General features: G+C 33.3%; 1 protein-coding gene across 2 annotated transcripts in view; it reads left to right on the forward strand.

Moving 5' to 3' along the window:
- LOC129217411 (uncharacterized) overlaps window positions 1-15,208 on the forward strand; it is a 59,565-nt gene extending 44,357 nt beyond the window's left edge. For both annotated transcript variants that reach the window (XM_054851709.1, XM_054851708.1), the window contains exons 4-8: window positions 9,344-9,487; window positions 10,144-10,275; window positions 11,071-11,179; window positions 12,865-12,994; window positions 14,797-15,208. In XM_054851709.1, coding sequence (XP_054707684.1) covers window positions 9,344-9,487; window positions 10,144-10,275; window positions 11,071-11,179; window positions 12,865-12,994; window positions 14,797-14,952 — 671 coding nt within the window. In that variant the 3' untranslated portion in view covers window positions 14,953-15,208. The remainder of the gene's footprint in view (window positions 1-9,343; window positions 9,488-10,143; window positions 10,276-11,070; window positions 11,180-12,864; window positions 12,995-14,796) is intronic.
- Window positions 15,209-15,426: the final 218 nt, after the last annotated feature.

Genomic DNA, 15,426 nt, shown 5'->3' on the forward strand with positions numbered 1-15,426 from the left:
ACATCAAATAATTTTGGACTTATAACAAAATATTACAATTTGAGCAGCAATTTTTGAAAATTGCTTGTATTATCATACACTTTGATTTCCAGAGGTAATTTTTTTTGACTCGAATAAACAACATATGTTACTACAAAGTAGTTAAAATATTACTTGCCCAGTAAGCAAAATATCTTGCCTCAGTATTGCATAAAGGTTGACATGCAAGAAAAATCATCTTGCATTAATGCTGCCTCAATGTTGTTATGTTACTCCCTTTATGCTGTCAGCAGGCTGCCACAATATTGGCTGACAAGGTGTATGCAACATAATATCAGGAAAATATCAAGGTAGGCTGCTTTTGTAATATTGCATATGTATTGATATGACAGGATAATATCAAGATGTTGTCATGACAGCATAAAATCAAGGTCTAGGCAAGATGATCTTGCTTTTGTAATCTTGCATACGTATTGATATGACAGGATAATATCAAGATGTTGTCATGACAGCATGAAATCAAGGTCTAGGCAAGATGATCTTGCTTTTGTAATATTGCATACGTATTGATATGACAGGAAAATGTCAGGATACATTGACATGACAGTATGAAATCAGCACGTTTGCAAGGTGTTTTATCTATTTATTTCTTTGTATTATTTTCACTTGAAACTCGAGAATTAAATTTCATTCTGTAATTATTTCTGTTATTCTTCAAGATAGTTTTCTAGCCTAAGAATATTTCCTTAAAGCTGACATCTGATCGGAAATTCATATAAAGGTATTAATAGTACTCGCAATTTAATTTAAAAAATGAAAGTTTCTTCGTTTTGCGTAATACTTGACTTATTTTATAAATTCATGCTTCTAATTGTATTATAAAGACATAAAATGCCTAGTTAGGAATAATTGCGGAAGTTTTTATAACACATTTAAGAATAAAGAAAGCAAAATAATAAATAAGTAAATAAATACAATAAAGTACATTTCCAAATGGATGTCAGCATTGAAAATATCCCATGGACAAAACACATGAATTTATCTTAAAGAATAACATAAATAACCATTGAATAAAATTAATCTTACTCATGAGTTTGAAGTGATAATACGAAATTCTGGGCTTCATGTCCTTCGTTTCGAAGTCTAGGGACGAAAAAAAGTTATTTTCGGCCATTTCTAACATTGATCGCACATCGTCTGCGATATGACTTGTTTAGTACTATATTAATAAACAAATGCAGTTATCAGTCATTCATAAGTTATTCCTAAAACAATACTATTCCACACTAATAATTAAGCAACCAACTTAACGAAGCCTAAAGAACGCAACGACAACGCCACGTGCAGCTCCTCTGAACCGACTGAAATCGTAGGTCGAAGGAGGAAGATGTGCCAGCAATTCGAGGGACGCTGGGTAGAAAGAACTGTGCGCATGCGCAAGTATCAACGAAGGTCCACCTGTTCTATTGTGTACTAATTACCTTGACGGCGACAGCATGAAATCAATACCAGTGGCGGCTCGTGCCTTAATTTAGTGGGTGGGCCCGCAGTTATGTTTATGGGTCATTCTTCAAAAAGTGTAACTTTTCTGTCACACGGCTTTTACAGTAAAAACTTTAGGGAACAATTAATTTAACGTTGATTTTTAATGTCATCAAAAACATATCTATTTAAACCTGACAACAAATTTTTTTATTTATTTTTTTTAGAAAATTTTTGGTTCACAACATGTGAATTCTCGTGAATTCTCACCTTCGTGGCGTGTCATACACCTTGTGTGACTTTTTGTTGCTTAATAACTTGTTTAATTAAAAGCAGTGATGTTCCCATCAATTTTCCTGAGGGTATACTCACAGTAATCTATTAAGCACAATTTGTGTAACGTGAACATATAGGTACATAGTATGTCATAATATGAAAATTTATGATTTTTATTTTTTTTTTATTTATGAGTAAAATAATTGGAACTTAGCTGGGCCATTGTTTATGGTTATTTCTAGAAGGTAACACTTTCTTGTAAGAATGAAAAAAAAAAAGAAAACAAAAGGTTTCGAAATTGAAAAATATTTGCGTTCAAAAGTTACGTTTTCTGGAGAATGACCCTTATATGTTTACACAGATAAAATGATGAAAACAATGGTTAGTAAACTAATGCTGAGGAACATAAAATGATACTTAAATCAGTTAATACAAACTTCAGATAGCCCTACAAAATTATACCACTTAATTTAATACTCCCAAACCTGTTTTTGTGCGGTGGATAAGAACCTCATAAAAACAAATTGTTCGTTTTAAAGATAACTTCGTTCATTTTAAAAAACATTTTGTCTGTTTCATAAATAATTTCGTCAATTGAGTCCCAATCTGATTGAAATTTTCATATATCGCGGGGGAAAAAAAAAATCACACAAAAAAATTGTACAAAAAGAAAGACCGCACAAAAACAGGTTTGTGTGTGCATAGATTATACAGGGTGTTCCGTTTTAACCAACAAGGCCTTCTTTTTTGCAACTGTTTGTCCAAGATGCATACTTCTAATTGCAAAAAAGTTCAAAATCAGGTGCAAGGTTAAGGAATTGAAAGTTTGAAGCAAAAATAAGAATGAGTCAAATGATACAAAATTCAATTTTTTTATACGGGCCCTAGGTTCTCCAACTTATATTCAGGGAAGTCATCACCATTAAAATGTAATTCCAACACAAAAAGTTTGACATTAGTACGACCAATGTTCACCCAGATATGAAACGCAGCGTTTCGTGACTTACACCACTTCACACTCACTGTCAATAACACCTTTTGAGGGAAAATATAGCAGTTTAAAAAGGCTTAAAATTTTTGTGTGCAAAACTGGTTTTTCAAATTGATTAATGTTTTGTAGTGTTTTCGCGTATCACAGAATAAAATTTGCATTTCTTTTTGAATAGCATTAAAAAACATAAATACTTTGTTTTTTAACTTTGACAACCTATCATTCTTCTGAAAGGACGATAAGTTCCTATCTCATTTCTATCTGGTCCCTTAAAACTTTAAACTCGAATATCTCCTTGAGTTTTGGTCGCATAAATGTCAAATTGTTTCTGTTAGTAATATATTTCAATTGAGATTATTTCCCTAAATATAAGTTAAGAGACCTAGGGTCAGTATAAAAAGTTATTTTTAGTTTTTGACTCTTTTTTTTTTTTTTTTTTCGCTTTAAACTTTTAGTATCTTAACTCTGCATGTGATTTTGAACATTTCTGCAATTGGAAGTATGCACCTTGAACAAACAATTGCGAAAATGAAGGTCTTATTGGTTAAAAACGGAACACCCTGCACATTTTAAATGAAACACTCGGCTTCCCTTAAGCGATCGAATTGATAATAATATTAACAGCAGTAATAATAATAATATGTTGTAATAAAAATATTAATCTCATCAACTGTGCCATTCCCCTCCCTCCAAGAGGGGTGGCACACCGTCAAACATTAAGGAACCAGACTCTCAAAAAGGGAAAGACCCCTTACCACTAAAAACACCCCCCTGAAAAATGGTTTTGCTTGGTGAATTAAATTATTTTTAGGACAGGCATAAAAAGGTATTCAACAATATTTTTAAAAAAATATACTTTAATTACAGTATACGCATCTTGACATAACAATTCAAGCAACCTTAAAATTAAAACATGGATAACTAACAAATTGCGTCTAAAAGGTCCGTCTGAACAACAACAAAATAAGTAAATGAAATAAAAGAAATAAACATTATATTTCTATTGCTGCATTTTTTACTAATCGACTTTCAAATTTAACTTATGTGTTATCATCATTATTCAACAGTACTTTTGAGTAAGTGTGGTTGAAAAATTAATTACGGTCACACATATACCCTTAACAAAATATTTAATCGACTAGTTATAGGCACATTAGCTTGAAAGGATCTTAACTATTTTGATTAATGTCAAAACTATACCTATCCTATATGATAGAAAAAAAAAGCTAAGGTACGTACCAATAGAACTGCGATCTGATGAAAAACAGTAATGTAATTTCTGCAGTGTCTCTCGACCTTTTTTGACATGCGGGCCTGCAAAAGCTTTTCAAAAAAATTCACGCGGACTTGTGCTGTTTTCTTGTTAACTTGTAAAAAAAAAAAAGAAAAAAAAAAAGGTTCGCGAACCGTTAAAAACTAATGAAAAAAAAAAAAAATTACGAACGGCTGAAGTTTTTTCCCCCTTCCTTTTTTACAAAGTAATAATAATAATAAATGAATAAGTAAATATATGAAAAAAACTCTATTAAATAACTGCTACACAAGTATTTAAATGTTAAGACAAGAAGTAAATATGGTCAAAAAAATGGACACAATTTTTAAAAAAGCTACTGAGAAATCATAGAAAATTATGAAAATTAATCTTAAAACCTCAGTCTTTTTTTTTTTTTTTTTTTTTTTTTTTTTTTTTTTTTTTTTTTTTTTTTTTTTTTTTTTTTTTTTTTTGCCGGTGCGTCAGACCACCGGTTTGCTCTACTATTCGGAAAGAAAGTCCTTACACAGAAATTTTGAGAATAAGCATCTCTAACTCCAAAAACAAGCAAATAACTAAAAAAATTATGCATGCGTTGTAAAACAAATGTACGGAATCTCATGAAACCGGCAATCTCCATGCCTTATATATATAGTAATAGCTGTTTGAAGAGGAAAAAATTAAGACAAAAAAAAAAAAAAAAAAACAGAATCGGAACGGTATGATAAAAGGTTTTCCCTGACACATGGGCAGGGGCAGCCGATTCTCTGCCCTTTTACATGTTATTCTAGTGAGCGACGTTGCTAGACTCTTCTCCGCTGATCTCGACTCTTCCCTCCAAACCGCTATAGACAACTACGATTTCGTTGGGCTCGGCGAATTTTGCCCACCCTTGAGTTGCAATGAATTCCTTCGGGTGTTATCACCCGCCGTTTTTCGCTTTCTGTTTCAGTCATTGCGATTGGCTAAGGGCAGAGGGTGTGACTCTTAGTTTCGGGGGCAGCTTCACGCGAGCCCGCAGCTCCCAAAACTGTGCACAGCGCTAAAATTAATGGGATTTAAAAACTTCTCTGGTTTTGTTTAGAGATATGCGGAGAGGGGGGGGGGGGGGGGCTAGATGTTTGAAATCTTACTTTTTACTTTTTTTTAAACTGAAACACAAAACGATATTTTTGTTAATAATGTATTTTATCAATTACAATTTTTTGGGTGGGCCGGGCCCACCCTGCCCATAGCGGCGAGCCGCCCCTGGTTGAAACATAAATTCTTTAAATAAAAAAAGTAATGCTGTAATGCAACTTTAAATCAGAAATATATGATTTATAAACATTTAAAAAAACTTCCTATTTTTGTTCTGTAGCATCCCAAGTTTATATCAGTTACTAAATGGATAAATATGTATTTTGTGGAGCAAATCTGGAAAAAGGATTGCATCAATATTTAGAAAAGAAAAACTTTCATTTTTATTATATTGGAAGTATAAAATGCGAATGAAGAGAAAAACTACAATTATTTAACTGAAAAATACATTTTTTTTTATAGAATAATATTGGTTAAAGAATAATTTTGGGCGCGAGTTAAAATTAACAATTACATTTTTTTTTCAATGTATTCATAGTAGGTAGACAACAAAACTAAGCCTAACTATGTGGGTTGAAAAATAATTTGCTATCTGTCGAAATCAGGGGTTCTGAACCTGTTACAACACGCATACTCTTTTTATTTATTATTAACTACTAGAAAATCGCCCGCTAAGGTATGACGGGTGAAAATTAACTTCTACATTTGAACGAAATAATTGCCTGTTTAATGATAATTTGATACTTAAAATGTTTACTCTAACTCAAGTGGATTAACCCTAAACTCCTGATAGCGTTAAGCTGTTGACCACTTTTTCATTTCTTCATTCTCCAAAAATGATGGCCTACCGGATCCAGTTCAGCCTTGTCGAAATAAAGCATTTCCCTGCATGTCAAACATTATCAAAAATTATCAAATTATCATGATTTGGCGCAAGTTTCATTGTTGGTGACGTCAGAGCGTTACTCGATCAGTGAATTAGCAATTATATTCATGAGGATGAGTAAATCCAGCAAAACTTTTCTAGTCCCATTAAACGTTGGTATTATTAGTGAGCGTTTAACTGTTCAAGTTATAAATTACTTAGAGCTAGCTCAAATTAAAAACAAAAGTATTTTTTTAATGGATGTATCATTACAACAAAGTTTTTATTAATGAGCGCTGAAGTTCAAAAGTTTGAGGAAATAATCAGTGGAAATAATTTGCTGGAATTGTTTTTGTGTACGGCATTCATCAGTATTTTTCTCCAACTTAGTCGCACACACCCAAAACCAGCCGCAATCATCCTCAACATAAGCTGTTTTTTTAAGTAAGGTCAAGCTCTGAATCTCTTTTTCAACGAAGTAAATTGCTGTAAATTCCAGAAGGCCCTTTCCAGCATCCAGCAATGACTATGAGCGGGGCCTGATTAAGGCATCGAGAGGCCGTAAGCTAAATACTTTTTGGGGGAATCCTGTATTCAGACTTTAATAACTTTAGCCATTGGCTGAAATAATTTTAGCCATAGACTAAAGTAATTTCTGCCATTTGGGACCCCTACACATCGGTGCTTTAGGCCATGGCCTATTCAGTAATCAGGCCCTCTCGTTGTGTGTGTGTGTGTGTGTGTGTGTGCTTTTTTTTTTTTTAAGTACGAGTCCAGAAGTTAACTATCAAAGCAATACCTCTGCATCAATGGGCGACCACAAAATATTTCTGAAATTTTCGTCACAGTTTAATTATTTCATTATCATAGAAATGATTGTATTTACTTTTTTGGTAGTTTACCGCGTACCTCTTAGGCCTGCCTCCTACATAAGAGGCAACTTAGTTAAATCAACTTTCGAACGAGCGGTTATCAGGAAGTGAAACCTTTTAAAAAAGTGAAGGAATCACCCGGCATCCTTGACAGTCAACTCATCAGGCAAGCCAGGCACATGTGCCACTACCATTTTCTTGATCTACCGATGAGTTGAACCGACTTTTTAGTTGATTCAACTATCCTGACATTTGCCAAGCGTTTGCTCTACACACAAGTAAACTAGTTGAGAGTCAACTAGGTTCAGTTTTTAACAGCGTTGTTGAGCAGCTGCTTCGGCTCACATTAGAAGAGAAGTCGATTCAACTAAGTTGCCTAGTGTTAACACAACCAAAAACGCCAAACAACTAGCTGATAGGCATTTCTTTTGAAAGGTTGATTCAACCAACCGCCTGGTGTGTAAAAGGTCTTGCCTTCCGACTCTTGACTGCGAATCCGCAGTCCTGTTGAGGATTCATTCATTCAGTCGACTCTTAAGCAAATATGAGGTAGTGAGACCAAGCAAAGGGATGTAAGTGGCAAAATCAAAAAATTAGACATGATCAATACAAATGGTAGGGGAACCTCTCCTCTGTCTTGGAGCAAGAGTACCAGTAGCCTTGGTAAGTGCTGCTATACAGCATGATTCAGAAAAAAAAATCAATGAAAGCCTACCCAAGGTCTGAACTTCAAACGCCGTTTTCTCAAAACTTGAAAATATCTATATACTTCCACTCCTTTACTTCTCACTGCCTCATGTGGTCTTTGTCCGATTTCCAAATTTCGCGTGACAATTTTTGAAAATTATCTACTTGACTTTTCAAATGGCCAATCCTTTTTTTTATTGATTTATCAAAAAATGTTTTAATGCGGTTATGCTTCATTGGAGAAACATTATGCCTACAACCCAACTTGATTAATGAAATTTTATTTAAATACGCATTGTTCTATGTCACGCACACTTCATTCGAATTAACAACCACTTGAATTAATAATCGTGAGCGTGATAGTTTGTTTCTTTGACGAAACAACGCAATAATATTTCCGTGAATAATTCAAAATGTACTTATTACATTTACTTTAAGCAGTTTTTATTTCGCATAAAATCGACGATTCTTTTCATGATAATATACACAAAAAATATCAACAGTAATTTTTAAAATATTTAATAACTTCTGCTTAAAAAGAACTTGGGTTTTTCACAATTTGGTTAACATTTTCTTTTCGCTTAAAAAGTTAAAAGAATCAAATGCCATCAACATTGAACAATATTATTCTAATATACTTTCTATCCTTGAACGTTATTCCTCACTTGTTTGTTATCTAGATTAGATTCTACCTTATTTAAAAACAAGATAAGTAGCTCAATTAGTCTTGAAGACGAACTTACGCATTTCAGCAAGTCGAACGTGTAAGGTAATGGTGCCTAACCTTTTTGTACCCGAGCCCAACCTTTTTGTTGCGATTCATGTTAAGATGATTCTCAAAGGCAGGAACACACACAAGATTTTTTTTTTAATCAAAAGTTTTTTTTTATGGAAAGGGGGGAGGGATTACAAACCGAGAATCGTTGCTATCTGTACTTGACGTTTATTTTCAAATGCGAATTTTACATCTGTACTCTAGAAACCAACATGTTTCTTAATTCATAGCTTTGACTGATTGTTGTTTCCGATTTGTAACATTGAACGAAGCCATACGGGTCGCGGACATGGGCGCCCATATGCAAAAATTTTAGGGGGGGGAGGGCTCAGATATTTCCCATGGTTTCGAAGGATATTTTCCCCCATAGAAACCGATTTCATTACAGATTAGAGTTATTCATCAATGGCTGGATAAGAAGTGTTTTTACAGTTCACCAAAGAAAAAGCATAAAATCACCTTCAGCTGCACTTTTTTTCAAATGAAAGCAGAAAAAAACTTTCCCGCAAACTGTGTTTTGTTGGCACAAAAGTTAAAGTTGACTTATTCAGAGCACACAAAAACTGAGTTGTTTCCTTTTCAGCAAAATGTCACATACTGAAAATGAAAGTGTATAGCGATGAGGTATATGAAATGAAGTTAGTTGCAGCATTGTCCGTTTCGAATTAATACCAGTGAGGCCATCTGTTGAAAATCCTCTGAAACTTATCTGTACACCAAATATGTAAAGATTATCACGTATCATAAAGATGGATGCATATTACTGTCAACGGTTTAGCAAAGGTAATGACCCCCATGACCCAAACCCCTGATGTCAATCATAGTACGATATTACGTGCTACGAATGACTGAAGTGTCTATTGATGAAGAATATACTATGGTACAATTATTACAATTCCGTTGGTTCTTATGTTGAGAAGTAGCTGAAACATTGCTCTCTCTCTTTGGCAATAAATTTTCCCATGGAATTACACCTCGTTTTTTCTCATGGTCCATAGGAATGTGTTTTCCAGATACACATGTATAAGTAGAATTTTGCTATTTATTTTTTAATTTAATATCAATATTTCGATATTGTTCATAGGTGTCCGAAATGGCGGACCTTGCCATAATTCCAGTGACTGCATTACAGACAGAGCTGTGTGCCTGAATGGCATTTGTGATTGTCCTCCTAATCAGTTTCGTATTCGTCACCCGCATTTGGGGTATGATGTATGTCGAGAAATAGGTAAGTAGAAAATAATGACTGTTGATAAAATCGGTCTATTTCAAAATCTTCCTGCATCGTTTATTGGCTATAATTTTATTGTAGAACATGCATTGGAACGCCATAAATCAGAAGATTTGTAGTCCAAAATATTCGCTAATCCAAACTCCATTCGGATGCGTACATTTTATTAGAACGTAGCATACGAATGTACTGGAATTTCGTTAACTTAAATTTTTATGACTCGAATAGGAAGCTGATTCGTTTGAATTTCGTTTAAAATAACATGCCACATGTTTGTGTCAATCATGTGGCGCATAACACAGTAAATGACACTTTGTCTTTTTATTATTTGCGTTTTGTTAATAAGTTTTATCACTGTGTGTGTGTAGTGAGAGTGCATACGTATTTCTAGTTGTGTGGATTTATGACTTAAAATATTATTAAAAATAGCTACTGCCAAGAAATGAAAATATCTAAAAAGTAGCTTTTCCATCCATAGTATGAAATATATTATATTAATAAATGTAAAGTAATTAATACCCACAAATTTTTGAAGATTAAAAAAAATCTGATTTAAATTTTAAATCCGATTTTTTTATTTTTAATTTTTTTTTTTTTAATTATGAACTCTAGTATGTAGTACACATTGTTTTTCTTTCTTTTCTTTTATACAGTTCAGAGTCTCTACGATCCTTGTGAATTCAATGAGCAATGTATCCATTTCGTGGATTCCAAATCTATTTGTAACACAGTTTGTGTTTGTGCTCCACACGCTCGAGACAGAAAAGGAAGGTGTGTTTCTTTAAGTGAGTATTTCAAGTATATAATTTCGTCGTTCTGACCGAACTATTCAGTTTGAAAGACAAAGTGACGTGAGATAATTACATTCGATATCATTCTTATTGCATCTGAAATTCTGTTATATAACTACCGTACGATCACAAAAATACCAGTATTTACCATTCTGGTTCTTCAGTTTCGAAAAATTACCAGAAGAAAGTCACTGAATCCATTTCTTCCATTAACACCACCTGAAATGTCTATATTTGGTGTCGTTAAAACCTAACTTTTGCAAAATACCACGGAAAAGCCTCCAAACTCGTCCTCCTAACATCAACAAAGATCGTTTGAAATAGCCCTTTTGAAACTTCAGTTCCAAGAAGTTTCCCAAGAGAGAGATTTAAATCCAATTCTATTTCCTAATGTCGTCAAAGATGACCCGCACTTGCATTTTAGAACTTCAATTTGGAAAAATTGCCGATGCAGCGGCGGCCCTCAAAGGAGGGGCGATCGCCCAACCCCCCCTTGTCTCCGTCCTTGCTTACGTTTCAAAAAGTTTTCCAAAATCTAATTCTCCAATTGTGGTTTCAGACTGAGGGCACCAGCAACTATAATTTCCGCTGCTCAAATTTACGTTCAATATTTTACTTTTTTTAACCCACTTGCGTAGGCACAAACCTCAAGCGGCAAGATTTTTGTTGCTTTCGGTCTGAACCCAGCATTGCAAGTCCTTGACTATATTATGTTTTAATGTTTGAAAGCATTATTTGTCTGGCATACAACTATTACCCCAAATAAATTTATCATCGTTTCATTTTCAGGTGAGATTTCCTATAACAGAAGTCAAGAGATGTATCGAGTTGGACTTATTGCAGTGACATGCATAATCATCCTCATTGTTGCCATGTCTTTGTGGGTCACCTTGAAAAGGTAACGTTAATTGATCATTAAAAACAGAAAACTTATATTAACAAATTTCACGCAATCTTTAGTTTTGCTTTCATAATCAGTGGCTTAAAGATTCAGTTAAATTTCTTTTTTTCGGTGCTATACAACTATAGAAACGCAAGAATAGAAACTTCTTTGTCGTGAGCAGGTAAAAGGCAATAACCACAGATTTTTCTTTCACCCCCCCCCCGCCCATTTTTGTAATCTATTGTACATTAGCTTTATTGTAAAAGCTTGCTCACAGGCAAGTCGGACACTACTCTAACTTGGAACATTCTGCCGAATTCAGTTTTGAGGGCTGGTACGTCGGTCGGTATTTCACCAGTAAGAAATAAATGGTGTGGCAGAATAATTGAATAGTTAATCTTTTGAGGCTACATGAGTTAAACTTTGATGCATTAGCTTTATTGGTTAGTTTAATGATTTTGGAAATTTCAAAAAAATATGCGATTTTCAAGCAAGGAAATAATTTTGGTTACCTACAGTAACTGAGAAGCATTAGTTTGAAATTGTTTCACACATTATCTCGGCTATGACACTGTTCCAAGCTAGGGTACTAAAGAATAAAAAGTGTTTATGGAGGACTATTTAGGAAATAAAGTGCATAATTATATTAAGAAAAAACTAACTTGGGATAATGAATATATGTATATATATTTTTTTTTATTTTTAAAGGGACAAATCTACACATTTATACCTTGTCCTGAGGTGAAAGCACATCCTAACATCCTAAAAATAGAATACTTACCAGAGATTTTTTGCCGCTTACGAAAATTTCCCCTCAGACCAAGTCTCAATCTGTCTCTACTCCTACTCCTACACATGCTCAATTGATCCTAATTTTGATTTAGTTATTTGCCTAGTGGAACAAGAGCAGCAATGGCGAAATAAATATTTTAAACTTATATTTTGTTCATAGCATTTTGGATTACCCTAGTGTCTACAGAACAAATCCAATCATTCTGGGAGCTATGAGCAGGATGGATGGTAAAGAGCTTCTCATCAGTGAAAAGGGATAGCTCCCAGCTGCCGACTTGAGGCTCATCTCAAAAGATTTGCCATCTTTGGCTCAAGGATTTGTTTTCTTCAGAGAAAGGCTGAAATTTTTGGAACTTGTAAGACTTTTGTCAGAGCTCTGTTTTTACTTTTAGCCACATTGATCAGTTTCACATTCCCATTTCACAAGCAACGGTTTTCATGAAGACTCATGGATGTCGTTGAACTCACTCTTTGATTGCCTTTAGGATTAATAGAAGAGTTCTTAATGTTTTTGTCCCCTTCCTGGATGTTGATTAATTTCCAAACTCTTTGAAACAGCAAATTGCATCAGACAGTTTGTCGAGACATACAAAACCAACAAACTGTCATTCTCCTTCATTAAACAACTTTAAAATAACAAGTCTCTTGCTAGACAGTAAAAAAAAAAAAAAAAAAAAACAAGTTAGGAGATACACTATAAAATACTTTCTTACTTAAGTGGTTAACAAAAAGAAATATACCCAATTAATTTTTTAAAAAAATGAATTTTCTTCTGTTCGATGAGGCACATTTTGTCTGAGATTTTTTTGCTGCACCTTGTGTTATTATTACTACTGATGTTTTTTTCACTGATGCACAATTTTTAATATTCAATCTTAACTTGATCTTATATGCATTTTAATAACTAGATCTTGTCAAGAACGAAATCCAAACAGCCATAGACGATCAGTCGCACAGGCAAATTCCAGTGACACAATTGTGGAACTCTCATCAGACAAGCCTCCATCCTATGACGATGTCCTTGTTTCCGGAGAAAACGTAAGTGAAATGAAATATGTGTCCTACTAATAAAATACTATTAAGATTGCCAATTTCTTGTAAGATAATTTTTACTATTCTCCGATTTTTTTTTTTTTTTTTTTTTGTTTTTGTGTGTGCGAATGACATGTTTTTTATCAAACATTTTTGATGTTGCAGTCAGTGTATCTAGTATCCAATAGGCAGAATAGGTAGCAGCCTAGAGCGGCAGGTTTTTTTAACCATAAATTTTCTTTTCTCTTGAAAGTGAAATAGTAATTTTCTTTCATTTTCCATTGCAACATCATTTTCATGTAATTTAACAATGTTTACATTCACACATCTTATGAAAATGAAATACTTTTCAAGCATGGAAATAGGTGTGTAAAACAACAAGTATGAAGACGAAAAGCGGGCATTGGTTGCAGAAACGCAGGTGTCATTGCGTTACGCCAGAAGTCGCAACAAAAGTGGAATTTGACTAACATTTTCAGTGTCATGCTAAAGTTTATTCAATTGTGGTTTCTTGAGCGATTGATTTTTTTCTCTTTTACATTATTAATATTTAAAAACTAATAAAATACGAGCATGCTCGCATATCATATGTACACTATATGACTAAAAGTACCGAGGGTTTCAAAAATTCACATTTTTAAGGATTTATCAAGAAATAAGAGACCAATTGCTTTGTAACTTTTGTCACATTTAAGGTGTGCTCCAGCTATCATTTTGCAATAAAAAATAGATCACTCTTGTGTTTGGGGGATCAGTAAAAAAATGAGAAAAGTAAAAATGTTTTTCATCATCACTCATTGTAAATAGCTGGGAATAAGCTGTAAATTGGAGAAATTAATTAGCTTACTATGTACAATTATTCTACATACTTTCGAGAAAATATCTCTGATATTCACAAAAAAAAAAAAAAAATGCTTACTTACATATTCGTGAATATCAGTGATAATTTCTCGAAAGTACATAAAATAACTGTACATCGTGAGCTAACTAATTTCTGAAATTTAAAACCCTTTCACAGAAATTTACAATGAATGATGATCAAGAAACATTTTTGTTTTCCTCAATTTGTTAATAATCCCTGAAATGCAAGGGTGATGTAACTCTTCATTGGAAAATGACAGCTGGAGCATACCTTTAATGTAACAAAAATTACAAAACACTTGGTCACATATTTTTTGAGAAATCCTTAAAAATGCGAATTTTTGAAAGTGTCCCAATACTCTTTGGTCATATAGTGTACAAGACAGCTAATGAGAAGGAAAAGGAACATTGGTCCTCTTTAAAAAGAAAAAAGAATCTCAATGTTTCTATTCAACAAATCCAATTTGCAGAATTGTCAATAAAATTTTCCGAATAAGGAATTTTGCGGGACTATTTTTTGGATTAAGGAAGTTTTGCTTCTTTTAGGGCTTCTTTTAAATCTGCCAGTGGCCAAGTGGAGCAACATTAGGCTCTGGCCTTGATTCACTTTTGCTTTGAACGCCTCACTCAAAACAAGCACTTTGGGCTTTTATTGCACAGTACGTTCAAAGCTTTAAGTGGATCAAGTCGTTAATGGACTAAATCCACTTTAGCTCTGAACGCCTCGTATAATAGAAACAACAGCTTACAACATGTATTAAGTTGTCTAGGTTTTTCTAATTAATGTTTAATCCAAAAAATAACAATAAGGCATTTCTTTATCTTAAGTTAAAGTGATTAAAAATCTTAGTTTTATCACTATATGTAAATTGGTCATTTTTTTCCACATCCAGTGACGACAAAAAACGCTAATTTCAACTTGGGTTTTTCCTTTTTTTTTCTCATAGGTTTCATCTCCGCCAAACATAAAAGAAGCTTTGAAAAATTGCATGACTGCAAAAAGATTACTCAGGCAAGTTTCAGCTCCTGCAGGACAATTACTAACTCAAACAATTCCTAGTAGCAAACCAGGAGGCATGAATAAAAGAATACCAGAAATGTAGCTAAAGTGATAAAGAAATAACTGAAAGTTTGAACGATTCTATCACGATAAGAGAATTGTCAGGCTAAATGATTAAGACTATAAAATGGTGAAAAAATATACAAAAGACAGTTGATATAATTTTTTTTAGCACCTTTGACTGTGATTTCAAGTTACTTTATGTTTTGTATTGCTGCAAATCAATTTGTTGAATATATATTTAAAAACATCTTTTTACACATTTATTGTCATTAACTTAATATCCAATTTTTAAAAGTCATGTGTATTTTTATTAAAATGTTGTTTACTGTTTGTTATTGGTGTCGTTAATCAGTTTTCACTTTAATTTCAAGCTAATTTTGCAAAGTGTTACCATAATGTTTAAGTTTTTTGGCAATTGAAATTGCATTAAATATTGATGTCTTGCTACAAAAGCTAAAAAACACTTATATCATTAATTCTTGTTAAATGCTGAAAACAATGTCTGGTGGATAAA

This window comes from Uloborus diversus, chromosome 2 (genome assembly GCF_026930045.1).
Source record: "Uloborus diversus isolate 005 chromosome 2, Udiv.v.3.1, whole genome shotgun sequence".
NCBI lineage: Eukaryota > Metazoa > Arthropoda > Arachnida > Araneae > Uloboridae > Uloborus > Uloborus diversus.